The sequence below is a fragment of the Vanrija pseudolonga genome, chromosome 4 (assembly GCF_020906515.1).
Source record: "Vanrija pseudolonga chromosome 4, complete sequence".
NCBI lineage: Eukaryota > Fungi > Basidiomycota > Tremellomycetes > Trichosporonales > Trichosporonaceae > Vanrija > Vanrija pseudolonga.
Window position 1 is genome coordinate 3,327,151 of NC_085852.1, and position 21,745 is coordinate 3,348,895.

At 62.0% G+C, this 21,745-nt stretch overlaps 5 protein-coding genes across 5 annotated transcripts; 4 read left to right on the forward strand and 1 right to left on the reverse strand.

The window, feature by feature from the left end:
• The first annotated feature begins 202 nt into the window (after window positions 1–202).
• On the forward strand, window positions 203–3,715 carry mgtB (Magnesium-transporting ATPase, P-type 1). Its single transcript, XM_062773176.1, has 2 exons — window positions 203–2,708; window positions 3,035–3,715. The coding sequence occupies exons 1-2, from the start codon at window positions 378–380 to the stop codon at window positions 3,623–3,625; spliced, it is 2,922 nt and encodes a 973-aa protein (XP_062629160.1). The 5' UTR covers window positions 203–377; the 3' UTR covers window positions 3,626–3,715.
• Window positions 3,716–4,482: 767 nt separating this feature from the next.
• On the forward strand, window positions 4,483–6,806 carry Parp2 (Poly [ADP-ribose] polymerase 2; the record flags this gene model as incomplete). The annotated part of the gene is made up of 3 exons (XM_062773177.1): window positions 4,483–5,253; window positions 5,292–6,566; window positions 6,616–6,806. 3 exons carry the CDS (start codon window positions 4,483–4,485, stop codon window positions 6,739–6,741), a joined length of 2,172 nt encoding a protein of 723 aa, XP_062629161.1. The 3' UTR covers window positions 6,742–6,806.
• Window positions 6,807–7,126: 320 nt separating this feature from the next.
• fadE12 (Acyl-CoA dehydrogenase fadE12) lies at window positions 7,127–9,062 on the reverse strand. The gene is made up of 2 exons (XM_062773178.1): window positions 8,456–9,062; window positions 7,127–8,070 (listed from the first exon to the last, which is right to left on the reverse strand). Exons 1-2 carry the CDS (start codon window positions 8,928–8,930, stop codon window positions 7,241–7,243), a joined length of 1,305 nt encoding a protein of 434 aa, XP_062629162.1. The 5' UTR covers window positions 8,931–9,062; the 3' UTR covers window positions 7,127–7,240.
• Window positions 9,063–13,021: 3,959 nt separating this feature from the next.
• LSC1 (Succinate--CoA ligase [ADP-forming] subunit alpha, mitochondrial) lies at window positions 13,022–16,471 on the forward strand (the record flags this gene model as incomplete). The annotated part of the gene is made up of 9 exons (XM_062773179.1): window positions 13,022–13,476; window positions 13,580–13,799; window positions 13,948–14,076; window positions 14,122–14,238; window positions 14,275–14,715; window positions 14,764–14,907; window positions 15,087–15,216; window positions 15,805–15,999; window positions 16,172–16,471. The coding sequence occupies 9 exons, from the start codon at window positions 13,022–13,024 to the stop codon at window positions 16,435–16,437; spliced, it is 2,097 nt and encodes a 698-aa protein (XP_062629163.1). The 3' UTR covers window positions 16,438–16,471.
• Window positions 16,472–20,783: 4,312 nt separating this feature from the next.
• LOC62_04G006613 (uncharacterized protein) lies at window positions 20,784–21,347 on the forward strand (the record flags this gene model as incomplete). The annotated part of the gene is made up of 1 exon (XM_062773180.1): window positions 20,784–21,347. The coding sequence occupies one exon, from the start codon at window positions 20,784–20,786 to the stop codon at window positions 21,345–21,347; it is 564 nt and encodes a 187-aa protein (XP_062629164.1).
• Between the last annotated feature and the right edge of the window lie 398 nt (window positions 21,348–21,745).

Below are 21,745 nucleotides of genomic sequence, written 5' to 3' on the forward strand. Positions count from 1 at the left end.
GGCTCAAAGTGACCTGCTGCGCACCGCTTTGGACCGACAGGCCCCTACCTTGGCCCCCCCCTTGGCCTGCGTTGGCACCACGCGCTGCTCGCGATCAGGCGTGAGCTCCGGGACGCCTCTTTGGTTCACACACCGAGTCGTGCGACCGCGGAAAAGAAAGGAAAAGAAAAACTTCTTCGCCACTGCTGCTTACCCACAGAGAGGCTACTGACCCTCCCGTGAAACAGCATATAACTAGCCCCATCTGATCTCTGACCTCTTTCTTTCTCCAGCAAACCCGCTTCACACCTCAATGATCAACACTTCCGCTGCCTACAGCACCGCCTACCCTATCCAACACATGGCTACCACCTCTGCCTCCGCCGCCTTCTACCAGAATGTCCTCGACCGCCCGCAGCGCTACGACCCCATCGGAGGAGGCCAAGTCCGTCTCCTTTGAGCACGCGGCCCCCCAGACCCTGGCAAAGGTCAACAACAACGCTGTTACCCTCGTTGACCCGGTCCACAAGCCGGCGTCCTATGGCACGTTTACGTCCCGCCTGCGCCGCGCCTTTGGGCGCAAGGACAAGGCCCGCAGCCTCAGCGACACGGTCGAGGCTGCCATCTCGGCCCGCCTTGGCGGCCTCGCCACCCAGTCGCCTGATGCCGTTCTCGCCGCCCTCGAGAGCGACTGGGGCGGACTGAGCGCGACCGCCGTCGACGCCAAGTTCAAGACATTCGGCCCCAACGCCCTCGAGCCGGACAACAAGCTCAAGGTGCCCCACCTGCTCTTCACCGCCCTCGTCAACCCGTTCTCCGTCGTCCTCGTCTGCCTCGCCATCATCGCCATCGCCACCGGCGACCACGCAACCTTCACCGTCATCATGGTCATGGTCGTCGTTTCGGCATCGCTGCGCTTCTGGCAGGACCTCAAGTCGGTAGTCAAGGCCAAGCGACTCGCACAGGGCGTCAAGACCATGGTCCATGTCCGCCGCAAGAACTTTGACATGAGCACCGAGACGGTTGTCGAGTCTGCCGAGCTCGTCCCCGGCGACGTGCTCGAGCTCCGCTCGGGTGACCTCATCCCTGCCGACTGCATCCTCCTCAAGGCGAGCAGCCTGAGCGTGTCTCAGAGCATGCTCACTGGCGAGGCTCTGCCTGTTGACAAGACCCCCTACGCCCCCGACGATGTCGAGGTGGCCAAGGAGACCGACTCGACCGGCGACATGTGGGCTGCCAACGTTCTGCTGTCTGGCACGAGCGTGGCCTTTGGCCAGGGCCTCGCCGTCGTCGTCACCACCGGCACCAAGACGTACTTTGCCTCGATGGGCGACGCGCTCACCGGCCCCCGCAAGTCGAACGCCTTTGAGCGCACCGTCCGCCGCGTGTCTTACCTGCTCCTTGCGGTCACCATCCTCATGGCGCCGATTGTGCTCGTGATCCAGGGTACGATCAACAAGTCCTCGGGCTGGAAGAACGCGCTGCTCTTCGCGCTCTCCGTTGCCGTCGGTCTTACCCCCGAGATGCTCCCCGTTGTCGTCAACGCCAACCTTGCCCGCGGCGCCATCCTCCTTGCGCGCAAGAATGTCCTCGTCAAGCGCCTCGACGGTGTCCAGAACCTCGGCGGCATCACCACGTTCTGCACGGACAAGACGGGCACCCTCACGATTGACAAGGTCGAGGTCCACTCGAGCCTCACGATGCAGAACAAGGAATCGATCCGTCCTCTCCACCTCACTGTTGTCAACTCAACCCTCCAGACCGGCGCCCGCTCCCTTCTCGACACGGCTGTCATCAACGCCAACGACGGCACCCACGGCCCTGAGATTGACATGAACGACCTGTTTGTGGAGAAGGTCCACGAGATCCCCTTCGACTCGGCCCGCCGCATGCTCTCTGTGGTCGTCAAGGACAAGCGTGCCCAGCACACGGTCATCACCAAGGGTGCCGTCGACGAGGTCCTCTCGCGCTGCAAGTCGTTCACCACCTCTGACACTGGCTCGCTCTTCGAGACCACCTCGGCCCAGCCCCTGAGCACGGCACACAAGGCGATCGCCAAGGCCACTGCTCTTTCGCTCAACACCCAGGGTCTCCGCCTCGTCGCCGTTGCCATCCGCTCGCTCGGACAGATGGGCGAGTTCACTGAGGAGGACCGCCACTCGGACTGGGTCGAGCAGGACCTCACGCTTGTCGGCTTTGTCGCCTTCCTCGACCCGCCCAAGGAGGACGCCAAGCAGGCCATTGTCGACCTCCGTGCCCTCGGCATCCGCATCAAGATCCTCACTGGCGACGCTCCCGAGATTGCCCGCAAGGTCGCCGTCCAGGTCGGCCTTCTCACCGACGAGGAGGCCGCCCAGCCCGAGACCGTCATCACTGGCGAGGGCCTCTCGGTGCTCGTCGGCGAGCTCACCGTCGAGGACGTCACCGCTGCAGTCAAGAACGCTACCGTCCTTGCCAAGCTTTCTCCCTTCCAGAAGCGCCAGGTCGTCGAGCTCCTCCAGGCCGACGGTGAGGCTGTCGGCATGATGGGCGACGGTGTCAATGACGCACTCGCCCTCCAGGCTGCCGACGTCGGTATCTCGGTCGACACGGGCACCGAGGTCGCCAAGTCTGCGTCCGAGATTATCCTCCTCGAGAAGTCGCTCGCCGCCGTCGTCGAGGGTGTCCTGCTTGGCCGCAAGTCGATGGTCAACACGATCAAGTACTTCAAGATGACTCTTTCTTCCAACGTGAGTGCCGTGTCGCAGACTGACCCCATGTCGTCCTTGCCCAAACGTATCTGTAATCTACGGTCTTGAATCCTCTTCAATCCCGGGAGATTGCAGATACCTTTGTAACTAGGCGGCGTGGGGTGCAGTGGGGGGTGGGAGCGGTTCGGGACGAGGTGTGGTGGTGTTCTTTGAGCTGTGAGCCTGTGGCTCACAGTTGACGACGTGGAGCTGTGGTGGGAGAGCAGCTGGCCAAGTTGGGAAGATGCCTGTGGCTCTTCACCATCGCATGTGGCACGGAGACGAGGCATGGCTGGGCCCGTAGAACCCTACTGACCCCCGACCAGTTCGGCAACGTCTTCTCGGTGATGGCGGCGTCCTTCTGGCTGCCGTACCAGCCCATGCAGCCGCTGCAGCTGCTGATCCAGAACATCCTGTACGACCTGTCGCAGTCGGCCATCCCCTTTGACAATGTCGACGAGGACATGCTCGCCGTCCCGGTGCAGTGGTCGCTCATGAGCATCCTCCGCTTCATGCTCGTCTTTGGCCCCACCTCGTCCATCTTCGACATTGCCACCTTCTCGCTCAACTGGTTCTACTACGGCATCCGTGGCGAGAACGACGCCGGTGTCGCCATTGCCCAGACACACTGGTTCCTCGAGGGCTCCATGACCCAGACTCTTGTCGTCTACATCTTGCGTACCGACAAGATTCCCTTCATCCAGTCTCGCCCCTCTATCATCTTTGCCTGCGTCGTGGCGACCATGCTCATTGTGGCCCAGGTGCTGCCATGGATCCCTGGACTCAACACTGCCTTCCAGTTTGTGCACCCAAAGGCGCTCATCTACCCCTTCCTCGTCGGTGTCGCTGTCACCTACTGCGCATTGGTCCAGCTCATGAAGGTGTTCTACACGCGCATCTTCCACGAGTGGTTCTAGGTGACGGCTGTCGTATCCCTCTTCTTCTCCCTGCCCCCCCGTTGATAACTTTTGCTCTTTCCTAGTCTTTATGCATTCCAAATACACGTGGATGCCGCAGAGCATGCGAGCATGTGAGCATGCTCATCGCTTTCTCGACGCCACGTGCACTGCCCCTAGCACTGTAGCACTATCACGCATCGCCTCATGGCCATCACACAAGTCGCCGCCGACACTGCGACACTGCCCGCTGTCCATCAAATGTCTCCGTTCCGCGCATCGCCTCGACCCACCTTCCCTGTCTTCCTCGCCTTCCCTCGCCTCGCCCCCCCCGGTGCAGTCCAGTCAACCATTTCGCCCCCAGACTTGAACGCGGCCGCGTTGAAACAAGCTGTCAGGGACGCGACTGAACCCTGACAGGCACAAAAGTCGTTCTACAGTGAGTGTCGACCGTGGGAAAGTTACTCTACGCGGGGCAATATACGTCAGGGCCGGAGTTGTGGTGGCTTGGCGCCCCGTGTATCGAAAGCGGTCTGTGCGTGGTGAGTTGACGGGACTGTCTCTCTCTCTCTGGCGCCGGCAACAACATTCAGAGAGTGTCAGTCGGCAAGTGAGCCATCTTTGACCTTGCCCCCGCCGTGCAAGACTTCATAACTGCCGACTGCCTTCTTCTCTCTCTCTCTCTCTCTCTCTCTCTCTCTACTCTTCTCCCAACAACATCCTCCTCAAACACATCGGCCCTCAGCTCCTAGCGGTGAGTCCCAGCTGATAGCACATCTCCCGAACCCACAAACTGACCTCCCCAGTGCCTCCGCATCGCCCAGCACACCCCTCCCCATCACCTCCCTCACCTACCACACCTTCCCTCCCCCACCACCATGCCCCCCCGCAGATCAGCCAGAGCACCACCCAAGGTGCCAACCCCGCCCCCAGCCGCGACGCCGACCCCGCCCCCGGCCGCCAAGGCGGCCTCCGGCAAGCCCCCACTCTCCAAGGCCCGCATCGCCGCTGCCGGCGCCTTCGCTGGCCTCAAACCCGCCGATATCCTCAAGCGCGCCAAGGACCTCGGCATGGTCACCACCGAGAACGTCACCAAGACGGTCACGCACCTCATCTCGACGCAGACCGCCGTCGACGACGATGCGCCCGCGGTCCGCCGCGCCGTCGGCTACAGCGTGCCCATCGTGTCGGTCGACTGGCTCGAGGCGTGCGAGAAGGACGATGAGTGGGTGGACGAGGCGCCCTACGTGATCACCAAGGGCGCCGCGCCTGCCCCCGCGGCGGCACCGGCGTCGAAGGGCAAGGGCAAGGCTGCCAACGGTACCGCTGGCACGAAGCGCGCGGCCGCCAACGGTACCGCTGGCACGAAGCGCGCGGCCAGCCCAGCTCCCGATGTGAAGCCCGCGGCCAAGAAGGCGAAGAAGGCCGACGCCAAGGCTGATGTCAAGACCGAGGTCAAGGACGAGGCCAAGCCTGAGGCCAATGGCCACGGTCAGAAGCTCAAGAAGAAGGACACGGTCGTGCCGGTCGACGACGGCTGCCGCCTCATTGGCGCGACGGTCCACATTGGCGACGACGGCACGATCTGGGACGCCTCGTTGAACCAGACCAATGCGTCCAACAACAACAACAAGTTCTACCGTATCCAGGTTGGTGGTCGCGGCTCGGTTCAGATTCTGACGTCTAGGTGCTCAAGCTTCCGGGCGGCAAGTTCACCGCCTGGACGCGCTGGGGACGTGTCGGCGAGCCCGGTGCCAACGCCCAGCTCGGCGGCGGCGACGTTGCCTCGGCCATCTTCAACTTTGAGAAGAAGTTCAAGGACAAGTCGGGCCTCAACTGGGCCAACCGCCTCGACGCCGCCAAGAAGGGCAAGTACACCTTTGTCGAGCGTAGCTATGAGGACGACTCGGATGACGAGGCCGAGGCCGGCGAAGGTGAAGCCGAGGTCAAGGAGGAGGAGGAATACGTGCCACCCGAGTGCACCCTCTCGCAGCCGGTCCAGGAGCTCATGCAGCTCATCTTCAACCAGCAGTACCTCCAGGCGACCATGGCCTCGCTCAACTACGACGCCAACAAGTTACCACTGGGCAAGCTGAGCAAGAGCACCATCACGCGTGGCTTCCAGGCGCTCAAGGACTTGGGCGAGCTGATCGACGACCCGACTCTCGCGCAGTCAAAGTACGACACCAACTTTGCCGCCGCAAGCGAGCATCTGTCCAACTCGTTCTACTCGCTCATCCCGCATGCGTTCGGCCGTAACCGCCCGCCTGTGATCAACACGGACGCGATGCTCAAGCGAGAGATCGAGCTACTCGAGTCGCTCGGCGACATGAAGGAGGCTGCGGCCATCATGAAGGCTGAGCGGCCTCGTGACACGATCCACGTCCTCGATCGCCACTACAACGCTCTCGGTATGAACGAAATGACGCCACTCGAGCACGACTCGAAGGAGTTCAAGGTCCTCAGCCAGTACCTGGTGGACACGCGCGGCGCGACCCACAACGTCAACTACGAGGTCGAGGAGGTCTTCCGCATCGAGCGCCAGGGCGAGACCAAGCGCTTCGACGAGAGCGTCTTCTCAAGCATCAAGTCGGACCGTCGTCTGCTGTGGCACGGATCCAGAGCGACCAACTTTGGTGGTATCTTGTCGCAGGGCCTGCGTATCGCACCACCCGAGGCTCCCGTGTCCGGCTACATGTTCGGCAAGGGTATCTACCTCGCCGACATGTCGTCCAAGTCGGCCAACTACTGTTGCTCGTACATCACGGGTGGCACGGCGCTGCTCCTGCTGTGCGAGGCCGAGCTCGGCGACCCGATCCAGAAGCTCACCAACGCGAGCTACACTGCAGGTGAGGACGCCAAGAGGCAGGGCATGTACTCGACCTTTGGCCAGGGCCGGACTGCGCCGCTCAAGTGGAAGGATGCGGGCGAGGCGACACCAGCGCTGAAGGGCATCAAGATGGTGAGTGAGGTGGCTGAAAGTTGGACGGAGTGCTGACACCACCGCGCAGCCCGACACGTCCAAGGTCAAGCCGGGCGACACCAATGTCGACGGCGCGTACCTCATGTACAATGAGTTTATCGTCTACGACGTGTCGCAGGTCAAGCTGCGCTACCTCTTGCGCGTCAAGATGTAGGCGGGTGGGGTGTGGACTGGACTCGTCACTCTTTGTTGTTGCTGGGATTTGTGGATAAGACTCGGATACCCCGACGTGTAGTTGTGTAGCATGGATCAAGTGACAAGTGACGGCAAGGCGGTACCGCGGCAGTACGGGTTAGTGCTGGAGGAATGTCAGGACAGCCGAGGTAGGGCGTGGTAGTGTGTCTTGCGGTGTTCGGTGTGTTGCTGACGAGGACAGGATTGCTGATAAGTCGGTCGTCGGCGAGAAAGGTCGCCGAGGAATGGTGCGAGTTTGTGGGCGGAGGGCAGGCAGGACATCAAGTCGGCCAGGTGGATGATGCCAAGGTCTTAGGTGACGGAGCAAGTCGGAGGTGAGTTGTTGACCACACTCGCTGACCAAACAACCCAATGCATATGGCCTCACTATCACCACGCCGTCGGCGTGGGCATCATACACACACGTCGCAACCTGCCTGCTGCCTGCCTGCCGGCCACCCCAGTACCCAATTGCGCGCCTAGTAGCTCTTGGGCAGCTTGAGCACGCGCTCAGCGACGTAGTTCAGGATCATCTCACGCGAGACAGGGGCGATGCGGGGCACAAAGCTCTCGCGGAGCCAGCGCTCGACGTCGTACTCGACGGCAAAGCCCATGCCGCCGTGGGCGAGGATGGCGCGCTGGGCGGCATTGTACCCCGCCTCGGCGGCGAGCGCCTTGGCCGCGTTGGCGGCGACGCCGACGGCGTTCTGGCTGATGCTCTTGTCCGTCTGGCTGGCGTCGTACAGCCGCGCGGCGTGGTACGTTGCGGCCGTCGCCGCGTACAGCTGGAGGTAGGCGTCGGCGAGCGGGTGCGCAATGCCCTGGTTCTGGCCGATCTTGCGCCCAAACACCTCGCGCTCGCCCGCATAGTCGGCCGCCTTCTGCAGCGCGACGTATCCGATACCCAGGGCCTCGGCGCCGACGAGCACACGCTCGGCGTTCATGCCGTGCAGGATCATCTTGAAGCCCTTGCCAATGTTCTCATCGCCTCCGACCACCGAGTCGGCGGGGATGACATAGTTGTCAAACCACACCTCGTTCGAGTCGACGGCGTTGCCGCCCATCTTGTGGATACGGCGCATGGACAGGCCGTTGCCCTCGCTCTTGTCGAGCGGGATGACGAACAGCGTCAGGCCCTCGCTCTTCTTCTTGACTTCCTCGAGTGGCGTCGTGCGCGCAAGCAGCATCATGACCTTGGCCGTCTGCGCCGCGGTGATCCAGATCTTCTGGCCCTTGACCGTCCATGTGCCGTCGGCGTTGCGGGTCGCCGTCGTCTTGAGCGACAGGGTGTTGAGGCCCGTGTTGGGTTCTGCGGGGAGTGAGTGGGGGACACCAGTGCGGAGGAGGGTGGGGAAGGCTGTTGAGCCGAGACGCCGGCCGGTATCCCGACGCCCGCCCGACTCGGCGGCAGCGGTATCGCGGTCGGCGGTCGGCAGAGCCCCCGAGGACTCGGTACGGACATGCCGCCGGCAGCAACAGCACGGCGTCTCAGTCGGAGGCGCGTGGTGTGGGTGCACAATAACAGTGCATGGCGTGCAGGAACAGTGCGCGTGGACACCGTGCATTGTGTGCCACGGCCACACACACCACACGCCCGTGCCAAGACTGCAGCCACAGCCACGTCGCCATGACGTCGTTGGCTGTGGCCCGCGACGACTCTGCCCACACCACATTACACACACAACGCTACTCACCTGTGACACCAAAGCACGTCCTCCACTCTCCGCTCACAATCTTGGGGATAAACTTCTCGCGCTGCGCGTCGGTGCCAAAGATGCCCAGGGGCTGCGTGGCGTAAATGTTGCCGTGGGTCGCCTGGGCGCCGGGGAAGCCCGCGCCGCTCTCCGTGATGGTCTGCATCATGATCGCGGCCTCCTGCAGACCGAGGCCAGAGCCGCCAAAGCGCTCGGGCAGCGCAATTCCCAGGAAGCCCGAGTCGGCGAACGCCTTGTGGAACTCTTTGGGATCGGCCTTGGTCGCCTCGCGGTCACGCCACCACGCATTGTCGAACGGCTCGCACACCTTTGCGACGGCGTCGCGCACGGCGAGCTGCGACTCGTTTAGGAACGACGTGTCCATGATCGAGGTGGACTGGGCGCGTGTCGCGGCCAGCCTGACCGCGGCAAGGGTTGGGCGGCGGGCCAGGCGGAGGGCGGGGAGGGCCGGCATCGTGGTGTGGGGGGGTGGGGGGTGAGTGGGGGTAGTGAGGTGGGAGTACAAAGCTGAGCGTTATAAGAGGCGCCTGTTGTGCACTATCCGGCGTGTGTCGGAGTCGCCGCAGTACAGCACAGTCTCTTGTCGTCAGAGCAGTGTCAAAGAGTGACAATGTGGTGGTCGGTAGTCGGTCATGGACATGGTGTGTGTGTGATGCCAAAGTGCCACCGGCTATGGCCGAATTGCCGAACGCCGACGTGGCTGCGGGCTGCCCCACCCCCCATCACACATCGCCGTTCCCATCACACCACCACCACCATCCACTTGCCAGTTGTCGACTCTGACGCCGACGCCGAGAGCTCCATCCACAGAGCACAGTCTCGTGCATCATCTCCCCCGAATACTCCCGACTGCATAGCACAGCCGGTGCTCCCCTCTATCACCCCATCCGAGCCCCCCCGAGCCGCGTCGCCGCGTCGCTGTCTTGTACACGTAGTCGGCCCGGACCTCCCGTCAGCCCACGTCTGTCTTATCAGTAGCGCCTTGACACAGGATCGATCCCATTCCCCCCTCGCCGCTCGGCATTCGCTGTTGCTCCATCCACTCGACGCCAACGGAACAAGCGCACGCCTGCTCCCCTTGCTCGGTCGCGCCGAGCCCGACCACGCTAATGCCTCCACAAACATCATCCCATCCACCCAGTGCCGCGAGCGGCGCGTCGAGCCACGAGCCGACACCTCGACACTACCCTTACAAGAAGCGCCCGTATGCTCAGGCATGCCTCGTGAGTCTCTCTCGGTCCGCTGCCGCTGGAGCCGTCGGCACGCGGCGACACCGTCGGCCCGTCCAACTACCCCGCAAAGCTTACACTCCAGGCCTGCCGAGCCCGCAAGATCCGCTGCGCCGACGCCGAAACACCGCCGTGCAAGGCGTGTCGCATTGCGCAGATCCCGTGCGAGTTCCCAACCTCCTCGGCGCGGCAGCGACGTCAGCCCCTGGCGTCGTCGTCACGCGACGGGTCGACAGCGACGACGTCGCGACCGGGCCTGCCAGTGGCACGTAACAGTCTTACTTCAGCAGCGCCGTCCTCGGCGTCGGTGCGTGATGCTGCCCTCAAGCGCGAACATGAACACGATACATATGATCGCGAGGCGCGGTATGAGCGGCACCGCGTCAAGGCGACCGAGCACCGCCTGCGCCGCATCGAGGCCGTGTTGCACCTGCCCCCTCTGTCAGACGTGTCGGACAGCGAGGACAGCGGTACCGAGGAGCGCATCGGCGGCACAAGTGCCGATGGCGGCGAGCCGGCGCCCGAGGAGATTGAACCGCCGCGTCTCTGGCTGAGGAGCGGCGCCGCAGAGCCAGTATACCATGGCGAAACGTCGATGCACGACGACGGCCGCCAGCTCGCACTCACCAACAACGTGCCCAACCACTCGCCCATGTCCACGGGCAGTGTGCGCGGCAAGGACGCTGCCAGCTGGACGTATGAGGATATCCGTGCCATGACGCGCATGCGGCACAAGTATGCGACACCCGACGAGGGCGAGGCGCTGGTCGATGCCTACTTTTGCTGGGCGAGCAACACGGCGCACGTCAACAGGGACTTGTTCTTGCGTGAGTCGCGTTGGGTGGTGGGAGGATGGATGGGAGCTAAGCGAGCTTTGCTAACAATCTCCCAGGCGACATGGCCGTCGGCGGGCCTTACTTTTCCGACCTGCTCCTCCTCGTCATGTACCACTCGGGTGTGCGCTTCTCGCCGCACCTCAACGAGGAGGACCGCGGGCAGCGCCGTGCGCAGTACATGGCGATCATCATGTCAATCATCGCCGAGGAGCTGTGCAAGCCGAGCTCGATCGCGACGGCGCGTACGTATCTCGCATCTGAGTGCTGCCAAGACTCCTGTTAACACGTCCCTGCAGAGGCCTTCCTCCTCCTGGCCGGCACCCGCTGCGCCATCGGCGACATGACCCAGGCGTGGCTCTTCACCGGCCTCGCGATCCGCATGATCCAGGACCTCGGCATCCACCTCGCCATCGACGACCCGGGCCTCGATGAGCACTTTGACCACGAGGTGCGCGAGGTCAGAGTAAGGCTGTACTGGAGTGGTAAGTGCCTGGGGCAGGATAAACTGCTGACGCCAGCCTACTGCTGGGATAAGCAGCTGTCTCTCGGCATGGGCCGCGAGCCTGCTCTGCTCGTCCGCCCAGGGTCCATACCCAAGGTCGACCTCCTCGGCCAGCATGAAGACTGGAACTGGGCGCCGATATTCCATGGTGGGGGCTACAACGACATGGCGAGGTAGGTTGCATGCGATGATCAACGCTGACAATCCCCCAGACGCTACCCAAAGACCTCGTCCCACGTCACGTCCGTCATCATCCACAACGCCGAGCTCAACATGATCCTCGAGGACATTCTCGTCAACATGTACTCGCCGCATAGGCCTCAGGCGCGCTCGGCACAGTTTGTGCGCCAGGCCGACGAGCGTCTCCTGCGCTGGCGTGAGGACCTGCCCTCTGTCATCCGTCTCGAGCGCGGAAACTTCCCCGACTTCTGCCCACCCACCAACGTCACGGTCTTGAAGTGGGTTTACGAAAGAAGGACAACGCTGACTCCAGTTTACTCTACCACACTACGCGCATCCTCCTTTACCGCCCGCTCCTGACGGTGCGCAACCGCCAACTCGTCGCATCCTCTCTGGAGGTGTGCCGCACGGCCGCGATCGACATTCACGCAATCGTGTCGTTGTGGGTGAGGACTTTCGGCAACGTCAACATGGTCTACTTGCAGACGTATGCGACGTTCATCGCCGCAGGAGTCGACGTGACGCTCATTCGGTTGGGCGATGCCCAGACCCGTGAAGAAGCGCTCCGCCGCGTGCACCTCGGTGTCGCGATTCTCGAGCAGGCGTCTGCCCAGGTCCAGGGCGTCCGCCGCGGCGTCGCCATCATCCGCTCGCAGCTCGAGGCCCTGTTCCAGCGCGAGCGCGCCGCGGTCAACAACGGCGGTCCGGCGCCAGCCACCAAGCAGATCGCCAACAAGCCGCTGAACACTTTTGTCGCGCCGCAGCCGCTTCAGACCATGACGTCGGCGGACCGTACGACGTCGAACGCCCAGTTTGACACGACGCCGTCAGCGGGGTCCAACCCAAGCCCAGCGGCGTCTGATCTGATCAAGCCGGCCATCATGCCAGCGCCGAACGCGCCACTAAACCTGCTGCAACATCAACAGCAGCTCCAGGCCGCTGCGGCAGCCGCCGCGGCGCCTCCACAGCTCATCGGCCCGACCTTTCCGGTCAACGCCGACCCGACTGTCAACCCGGCAGCTGCCAACTTTGCGGCCGACCCCACGGCCATGGGGCAGGTCGACTTTCCCATCCTGTTTGACGAGGCGGCGCTGGCCAACCTCCTCGGCGAGAGTAACGTCGGTACCGATGATCCGTTTGCGTTCCTGTCGGCCGAGGGCTGGGACGATGTTATCATGTAATGAGGGGGTTCTCAGGGAGGACGGCAGCGCGGGATCGCGGCAGGGTATACGGTGTATGCATAGTCTCGGGGTTGGATGTTGGCGGAGTAATGATAGTGGCCATGCGATGTATGCGCTATGCGGGCATGGGTCTGCCTGGTCACTACGACTAACTTGGTCGGCTTGCCGGGTTAGACTGTAGCCGGAGACGCCAAAGATTCCGACCACCACTGTGACGGAGACGACGACGTCAACGCCGACGACGCACATGAATGATCAGAACAGCAAGCGAGAGAGCGAGAGCGAGAGCGAGTCTTCCCGACCACCAGGCAAGGCAGACAGACAGGTGGAATGCTGCAATCAAGGTATCGCGGAGCATGCTTACATGTCAGCGGAGTGACCGCCGACCTGCTGCGAGACACCAAGACGCCGAGACGGCGTGACCGCGTCATGTAGCTGATGTTGTTGTGCGGGGCAGATGGCCGGGCGGGCGACAAACGCGGGGTTCGGCTTTGGCACGTCATGCTACGCGGGCACCAGGCAGCCAGGCAGCCAGGTGATAACACGGCCACCAACACATACTACATCTCGAGTCGACGTTTGTGCATTCTCTCATACTCTACGCACACACACACACAATGATGTCTCTCTCGTCGTCGCTGCGCACGCGCGCGCCGCGCATCGCCCTGCGCCAACAGAAGCGCAACCTACACGTCAGGCCCGCGGCTGTCGGCGACCTCCTGGGCAAGTACCTCCCGTCCGGCGTCGGTGCGAGCCCGGCGTCGTCCGACAAGGCAAGTTGCGGCGAGGGATGGCAAGGTACACCACTGACCCCGCAGCCCGGTATCCCGTTCAAGCTCTGGGCGTCGCGCGGCATCAACGCACCCGTCTTCGAGGCCGGCGAGGCGACCCTCCCGCTCGATCTCCTCGACGGCGCCCTGCCCGCGGGCACGGACAAGTGGCTCGCCGACCTGGGAGTTGGCAAGGCCGACGTGGCGCGCGCCAAGGAGGCCCTCGCTGGTGTATGGTCTGCATGGCGCGACAATGATCTGCTCCGCGTCGAGGGCGTCCTGCACGCCGGCAACACAAGTCTGTGGGTAACATCGTCGGTCGCAGCCCGTGACACAGGACTGACGCCGCCTCCTGTCTGACGGCCCTCTCTTGCCTCGCATGCTCGCTCCGTTTCCGTCCTACAGCTCGTCGGTCCAAATCCTTGCCGACGACTTCGCCCTCCCCCGCCAGCCCCACCTGGCGTCCCTTGCTGATGCTGGCCGGATCCACCCGCTCGAGGCGCAGGCGGCCGCCGGCAAGCTCTTCTACCACAAGTCGCGGGCGGGCGGAAACATTGGGTGCTATGGCTACGGCGCGGGGATTGCGCTCGCGACGCAGGACGTGCTCGTCGCCGAGGGTGGTAAGGTAAGACTGAACGCGAGCGGATCGAGCATGCAACGGTTGGCGGAGAGACGGCCCACGAGCTGGGCTTATCGGCGGAAGTTGGAGCTCGCCTCGAGGCCCTATGCGCCTCCCTCGCCTCTACATGACGCACCACTGACACCCACCCCAGCCAGCCAACTTCCTCGACGGCGGCGGCGGTGCGACGGAAGCCAACGTCCAAGCGGCGATGAACGTCGTTCTCGCCGACCCCGACGTCGACGTCTTCTTCATCAACTCTTTCGGTGGCCTGACCAAGATGGTGAGTGGCCCCTCGTCCGGCTGACATGGCTGAACACAATCACAGGACCTGATTGCGACAGGCGTAGTTTCCAACCTGAGGGCTCGCAAGGAGAAGGGCGAGACCATCCCGCCTATCGTCGCCCGCCTACGCGGCACAGGCGAGGAGGAAGCGCGTGAGATTGTAGGTGGCTAGCTCCCGAGGAAGCGCTGACCTCAGCTCGCTGCGGCGACCGACCTTGCCGACACGATCACCTACATCGGCGACATGAAGACGGCTGCCGCTGAGGCTGTGCGTCTCGCGAACAAGGCTCAGGCAGGTAAGCCGGCCAAGGCCGCCCCAGCTCCTGCGCCGTCGACGTCGCGCAATCCCGTTGTGTTTTCCCAGGACGGGCAGTACGAGCAGACACTGCGCAACCTCGTGGTGGAGAAGGGCGACACGGTCATGGTGCTGGGCATGGGGAAGGCGGTGAGTCCCGGCAGCAGGCTGGGGCAGACGGTTGCACAGCCTGTCCGCGAACGCTTGGTTCTGACATCCCCCCAGTCTCAGGCCAACTGTGCGGTTGCCAAAGAGTACGGCACCAACATCATTGGCGCTGTCGCGCCCAACAAGGGCGGACAGGAGTTCCTCGGCACGCCGACGTTCGGCAGTGTCAAAGAGGTGTGCTACCGCAATGCCGATCGAGTCGGGTGCTGATGCTGGCTTTAGGGCGTCGCCGCGCTCAAGCCCCGCATCGCGTCTGTCTTCGTGCCGCCCCAGGCTGCCGCCGACTCCATCATCGAGTGTATCGAGGCCGAGATTCCCCTCATCGTGGCGTATGCTGAGGGCGTGCCGACGCACGAGCAGCTGAAGGTGGGTGTGGTGCAGGCTCCTGGGGACGCGGCGTTTCTAGTTGGGACTAGGAGTCCTCTGTGTTGTTCAGTCCCATCAAAATTGGGGGAAGAGTGACCTCTTCGCTCACAGACCCCCGTCACCCCTTCCAACTCGCCCCGCGCCACCACCTATCTTGCGCCAACTAACACCACCGGCAGGTCCAACGGGCCCTCCGCTCGCAATCAAAGTCGCGACTGGTCGGCGCCAACTGTCCCGGCGTCATCTTCCCGCATCAGCGAGTCAAGCTCGGTATTCAGCCTCTCCGTGTCCACTCCCCTGGCAGCATAGGTTAGTACCCTGGGATCGTTACGGCGTGTCGCTTGCGTAGTCTCAGCCTCCCATGGGGAATTGGAGGCCACTAGATTGAGTTTGGAATGGCGCCGCCGCTTAATGTCGGCTGGAGCTTGCCGCATACCTCCCCCTAATGTGGGCCGCACAGGTGATTGCGTCAAGCTTCACCTTGACGTTGGCGGGAGAGAGAATGAGGCAGGATTGAATCGTTGTCGAGCACAACACGGCCCCTTCCCACCATGCCTCAGCCCCTTGACACCATCCGGTGTGATGTTGTTGCAAGCACGTTCCCTGTGCGCAGTGTTGCCGCCAAGATCTACACCCCCTCACCCCATTTCCATTGTCAATTCACACTCCTGGACACGGTCGTGGCGACCGCAGCCACTCGTCATGCTCTCGGCACGCTTTCGTGGCTGGATCGGTGCAGAGTGGCCAGTAACAACAAGTGGGCAGCAGCAGCAGCAGCCCGTCTTACATCTTGGCACTCAAAGTGCCTAGTCCGGTGCCTACACACATCTCTGTCGCGTGGCATTGAGTGTTTCACCCACCTCAAGTGCCTCGACCTGGCCTTGCTGACATCCACAGGCATCGTCAGCCGCTCAGGTACCGTCTCCTACGAGCTGGCGGGGGCGACGACGGCCCTTGGCCTTGGGCAGAGCGCAGTGTACGGCCTGGGAGGTGATCCGTTCCCGGGAACGCGGACATGGGAGGCACTCCAGCTCATGCTCGAGGACCCCTACACCAAGGTCATCTGCCTGGTGGGCGAAATCGGCGGACAAAGTGAGTGGAGCTCGTCGGAGTGTTGTTGGAGGCGACCGTTCCAGAAGGACCGGGGCGACGGCGGGCCTGGCGGGCGGCGTACCCGCCGGCCCGACCAGGTCGTGTCCCTCGGCACCCCCTAGCCAGCCGCCGCCGGTGCCACCGGGAACAACCATGCTGACAACGGCTTCAGTGGAGGAAGAGGCTGCCGCTGTGTACAAGGCATATGTGGCTGGCCTCGCACCCGGAGCCAAGCCCAAACCTGTCGTCGGATTCGTCGCCGGTGCCGCTACGCAACAGGGCCTCATGTACGGCCATGCGGGCGCCATTTGGTGGTCGCCAGATGAGACGGCCAACGCGAAGCGCCAGGTGCTGGCGGACGCTGGCATGATCATGGCTCCGACTCTGGGCGACATTGGAGGACTGCTCAAGCGCGAGCACGACAAGTTGAGTGCATAGCTAGGCAGTGGCGAATGAATTTTGTGTTTCTGAGGAGCAAGCAGTCTGGCGACAGACTCGTGGCTCGTGGTGGAGTCACCGCTGCCGGCCGGGCTCATCAGAGCTGATGCTCGAATGGCGACAACTGACGGGCAGAGCAACGCAATGCCCCCACCCCGATGTTTGGATCGCACCATGCAATGGTATCTCTACCACACTCTTGGCCCCAAGAATGCTAAGAGCTTGGTGCCGGGGAGGCGATCCAAGGAGCAAGGACAGAAACGTTACATTCAGCGGAACGACGGCATGTGTCATGTCCGACCGGACCTGGGCGTCATCAAACCTGCACCATCCGACAGGCCGCCCACGCAAGCACAAATTGTAAAGTTGAGGCTTCGAGGTATTCTGGTCGCGCAATGTTGAGCAGGTGACTACCTCCCTCTCTGGGTGCAGTATGCACATTGTGGAGCAAAGTGAAGAGGTTGGAGCAGGCCGCTGATGTGTGGAGTGGGAGAAGTGGCGACCGTGGTCGTCATCGTGGATCGCCGGTTCACATTGGCAGTCCTCGTCGCCACCGCACGTTGTCGCTCCGCGTGACGCTTGGTCGGCGGCCTCGCCGTCCGGCGTTGGTGTCTGCATGCACTGGTCGCGGGCAATAGGTCGCGTAATAGCATTGAGCGAGTTGGCAGCGGGGACCGGGACGCACCTGACCGATGATTTCGCCTGCGCGGACCGATAATCATGCCGAGACGAGGCCGATTATGGGCGGAAGTCACCTCGACCAGCCCTCGCAAGTGTACGTTAGGCCCGTGATCCGTCTGCGGCCAGTCAACACCTCCGGAGATTCACAATGCTTCCCGTTGGCACGAAACACCCTCCCGTTCAACCTTGCACCATACACCACTTTGGGCAGATGTAAAGTGCTTCCTTCACCTTGCCTCATCTGGGACAAGCGACGAAAATCGATGCGGAAGAATCGGCCGAATCACAACCTCTCGCTTGGAATGTTCCAAGTGGGAGCTTTTGGGTGCACCATTTGCGTGCGCTCGCTTGCTTGCAATGCTATTTACCCTGTAGAGACGCCCGAACAAAGGCAAAGTGGGTTTGAGTGGCTTGCGAATGCATTCTGGAACGGGAGTGGATGGAATGCGACGAAACCAGTTGAGCAAGCGGGGCCGCCGATGCGACAACGGGGCCGAGCAAGTAAGCACGAGTGTGAGTTTGGTTGCCGCCATTCGTGATCGTCCTACCATGTGTCGTGCAATGAGCACGACGTCTCCGAAGAAGGGTGGCGACGGGAGGGCCATGACTGTATGCACAGTCGAGGGAGGCAGCCCACCTTTGCATCGAGCCGTCCATTGGTCCTTGGTGATTAACACAGGGGTCAGGCTGGTACTGTGTACCCGTTTCAGATTATTAACCTTGACTGCTGGAATAGGCCCCAGGATTTATTAGCATCGTCGTCGTAATACATTCTTAAGGACGAGCAAGGCAGGGCGGCCTGGCGGCCGTTCAGGTCAGGCTGCGGCCGTACGGTGGGAAGGATGGCAATTCCTCGTTGCATACCATGCCCGCACTGCTCGGCACACACTCTGCCAAGGGCGGCCCACCAAGCGTGACATGTTCATCCATTCGACAACTGTACCGTAACCTCCTCCTCATTCAGCAAGGCCGCATGCATGCATCCCAGCTCGGCACCGCATGTACAACAGGGCACACACATCCCCGCCAAAAGTCGGGCCGATGCGCGCACGGGATGACCTGCTCAGCTGGGTAACATGACGACCACCCTCGTTTCCAACCATTATCGGCGCCACTTCCCGCGGCGGAGCAAGCGGTGTGGGTCGAAGCCTTTTGTGGTCAGGCCAGAGCCAGAGAGGCATTCCGTTGGTGGGTGTGGGCGAGATGAAGTAGCGGCGATCCGGTGACATAATCAAGCATGTCCCGGCATGTCCCAATTCGACTCACGTGGCTGTCTTGCAGCTTGGGCATATGGGAAAGTGGAAACGACAGGGGCACATGTGCGTGGCGGGAGAGGGAGTCGAGAGGGAGAGCAGATCGCTACAGGGCAAGGTTGGGGTTGAGAGGTTGTCGCTCAGCGACCCGAGGTCGCCGCCCCAGCCAGTAAGCATGCAAGGTCCATCCCCAAAGAGGCACGAGGGACGCCTGCGTTTAGTGTACGTTAATAATGCCGGAATCTGGGCCATGGTTGCCGAGAGATCCAACCTCCCCGTGACGTCTTGTCCGACATGAGCGCCAGGCTCGAGAGGGCAAGTCGCTTGAATGCAATGCATGTATTCGTGACGAATCGCACCCACGGTCGCTCGTTTCACATCCTGCAACGACCAGCTCGCCAAGCGCCCAAGGGTCCGTCCACTCCGTCGCGACCGGGTCTCGCCGACGGGTCGCGTCGTTGCAGTGAGACAAGGCGGGAATTTCCCTGGAATAACACTGAAGACTAGTGGAGCAATGCCGACAGCAACTACACAATGCATGGGACGAAACATGTAACGACGGCGCATAGGCCGTCAGCCCGACGAAATCGGCCTCAGGCTCGCTCTCCCCGATGCCCACTGATGAGAGTACACTGGGCAGGCAAGATGGCGGAACATGACGAAATCCCGCTTGATGCTTTCGCGTTGCAGTGGTGGTGGTGGGCCGACGTGGTCACCAAGAAGCACGCCGCCATGAATCAAGATTATCTTCGTCTTGCGCAAGAGAGCTTGAGAGCGAGGGCTGAAACACCCATTCTCGGCACAGCCAGAGTTCCGCAAAGCCACAGGTTTGCCTGGGACCATGCCAGAATCTAACATGACGGCATGGCCAATGATGACCACACGGGAGCGAAGACCCAAGTCCAGGCTGCACGGGTGGTTGGACTGCAAGGTAGCGGATCAAGCGCGAGGATGGTTGCCTCCGCCGCTGTTCACAGTTCACAGACGGCCAGCGCCCAAGGCTTGGCGATTCGAGAGGTGTACGCCAGCTGTATTCTGTGGCAAGTCACAAGACGTCTGAAACTCGCATCGTCGTCAAGCTCTTCAGAGACGGCCTGGAACTGGGCACGCATGGCCTGCTCACCTGCACCCCGGGCCTGGCATCGTTCTGCAACCTTGCCAAAGCCAGTTCCCACAAGGCACCATTCCTGCCAGTTCAATGAGTCAGACTCGACCCAGGCTAGGATGCGCCAGGCGGCCAGTTGGAGACACAGGGCATGTTGCGAGGTCCGCCCAATGCTGGGTGAGCAGAGGTATCAGGACCTGCGTCAGGGCGCACCGATGGATCGTGTTGGCAGGCAGTATGGTATGTCGGGGCACAGGAGCCCTGCATATTCGTCAAGCGACGGCCCGTGTTGCCGTAATCGTGTTGTCATGCAATCTTTTGTGGCCAGTGTGCCTAGTTTGATTGCCGTATCAAGTGCCACAGCCGTGACCGGAACATAATACCATCGTGGCGGCCCCCGACGATTTGACAAGGAGTGGAGTAGGCCAACACGATGATGCCACAAGATCGAGGCACGTAAGAATCAAGCTTGCGGGAAGAGGCCGAGGCGGCCGAGACAATCGTTGCATGTATGCTCTTGCGGGCGGGCGTCGTCATGGAGACAGGGTGGCACCGTGGGCTTCCGTCGTCTCAAACTGGCTTGTTTCTCGTTCCATCACCACAGAAGATACCTGAAACGTGATCAATGCCGCTTGGCACTGACGTCGTCGAGGGCAATCAAGGCCGTTTGGGCTCCCCGGTATCCATCGTAGCGATACGGGAGGGCCTACCTGGCACAATCTGCCGGCAGCAGCCGCCCACTATGAGCTCGCCTTCTCTCTGACGGGCAGCTCGTGTCACTCAGGCCGTCACCGTTACCTCGTGCCCATTGGCGCCTCCACTCACCCTCACCTCCACCGATTCCTCCTCCTCCTCCTCCGTCCGCGACCACCACCTACTCCTCCTTCCCAAGTGGTGCGCACCACCACCCCGCTTAGATTACCCGTCTGAAGCAGGCACTTACGTTCACCTTCTCAGCATTGAGGAACTCGAAACGCACGCACCACCCTGTTTTCCATCTCCTCCTCAGCCACCTCGGCTCCTCGGGAAGCACATACTCGTTGGGGATTGTGGTCAGCCAGCCTGTTTGGGAAGTGGGTGCACTCCCGTCGTCGCAACTACCGTCTTGATCGTCGTGCTCGCTAGGTGACCGGTGGGTCCTGGCGTCATGTGTTGCCAATGGCGACGACTTGTCGACTTGGACAAGTCCGTCACATGCCCCCTCTGAAAGATATATAAGGAGGTCATCTGGTCGTCCTCAAACCTCATCAGCAACAACTCTTCTCTCCTCTACAACCACTCCTCCTCTTCCCAACACACAACCAACAATGGTCGCTACCAAGTTCCTTGTCGCCGCCGTCTCGGCTCTTGCCCTCGGTGTCCAGGCCTCCCCCATCGAGGAGCGCCAGAACACCAACGCCGTTGACGCCTTCAGCAACAACTCGCCCCTCAACAACTACTACTCGTTCGACCAGAACTCGGGCACCGTTACCTCGAAGAACGGTGACTCGCAGATCACCAAGAACGGCCCCGAGAACCTCATCACCTCGGACGACAACAACCCGCTCATCCAGAAGGGCAAGCGTGGCGTCGAGGACCCCGCCTACGACCCCTCCAACCCCCACGACCCCGCTGAGGACCCCACCAAGCGCGACATCCTCCTCGAGGACGCCGCCAAGCGTGACGCCCTCGTCCAGGACAAGCGCACCTTCTTCCGTGGTCTCTCGGGCTACTACGGCTACAACGTCTACAACTGGGGCTACGGCCGCTACCTCTACGCCCCCAACCGCTGGGTCGGCAACTACTACGGCTTCTGGGGCTGGAACTACTGGGGCTCGTACTACAACAACTGGTGGCCCAACAGCTACTACGGCTACGGCGGCTGGTACTAAGCGGCTGGCCCTCCTCTTTTGGAGCGCTGGATCGCTGAGGCCATAGCCTGATGGACACTATCGACTACCGCCTCTAGTCGGCCCCGGACACTTCTACCCTTATAAACTAGGCCCGTAGTTAAACTTTCAAAGGATGCAGTTATTGTGGAGGTTAGCGTTATACTGGTACTTGTTGCTTGCTACTTCTTTGCTTGCTACTTCTTCTTCTTCCTTCTTGGCTCGTCGCCACTGACTCGCCACTGAACTTGACCTTCGCCACGGCCACCACTCGACTTGACTGACCCGACGCCTGTTCGAATGATGGAAAGGTATACATGATATGGAAAGGCTCTGGATACTTGGATTTGCCTTCCTAGCCCAGCAGCCGTGATCTCCTCGGCACCATGAGTTTATCAACA

Bases quoted from the DNA above. Each gene is read 5' to 3' on its own strand.
- mgtB (XM_062773176.1), top strand. From the start codon at position 378: ATGTCCTCGACCGCCCGCAGCGCTACGACCCCATCGGAGGAGGCCAAG. The intron at 2,709-3,034 runs GTGAGTGCCGTG...ACCCCCGACCAG, and splicing joins AGATGACTCTTTCTTCCAAC to TTCGGCAACGTCTTCTCGGT.
- fadE12 (XM_062773178.1), bottom strand. From the start codon at position 8,930: ATGCCGGCCCTCCCCGCCCTCCGCCTGGCCCGCCGCCCAACCCTTGCC. The intron at 8,071-8,455 runs GTGAGTAGCGTT...CACTCCCCGCAG, and splicing joins GACGTGCTTTGGTGTCACAG to AACCCAACACGGGCCTCAAC.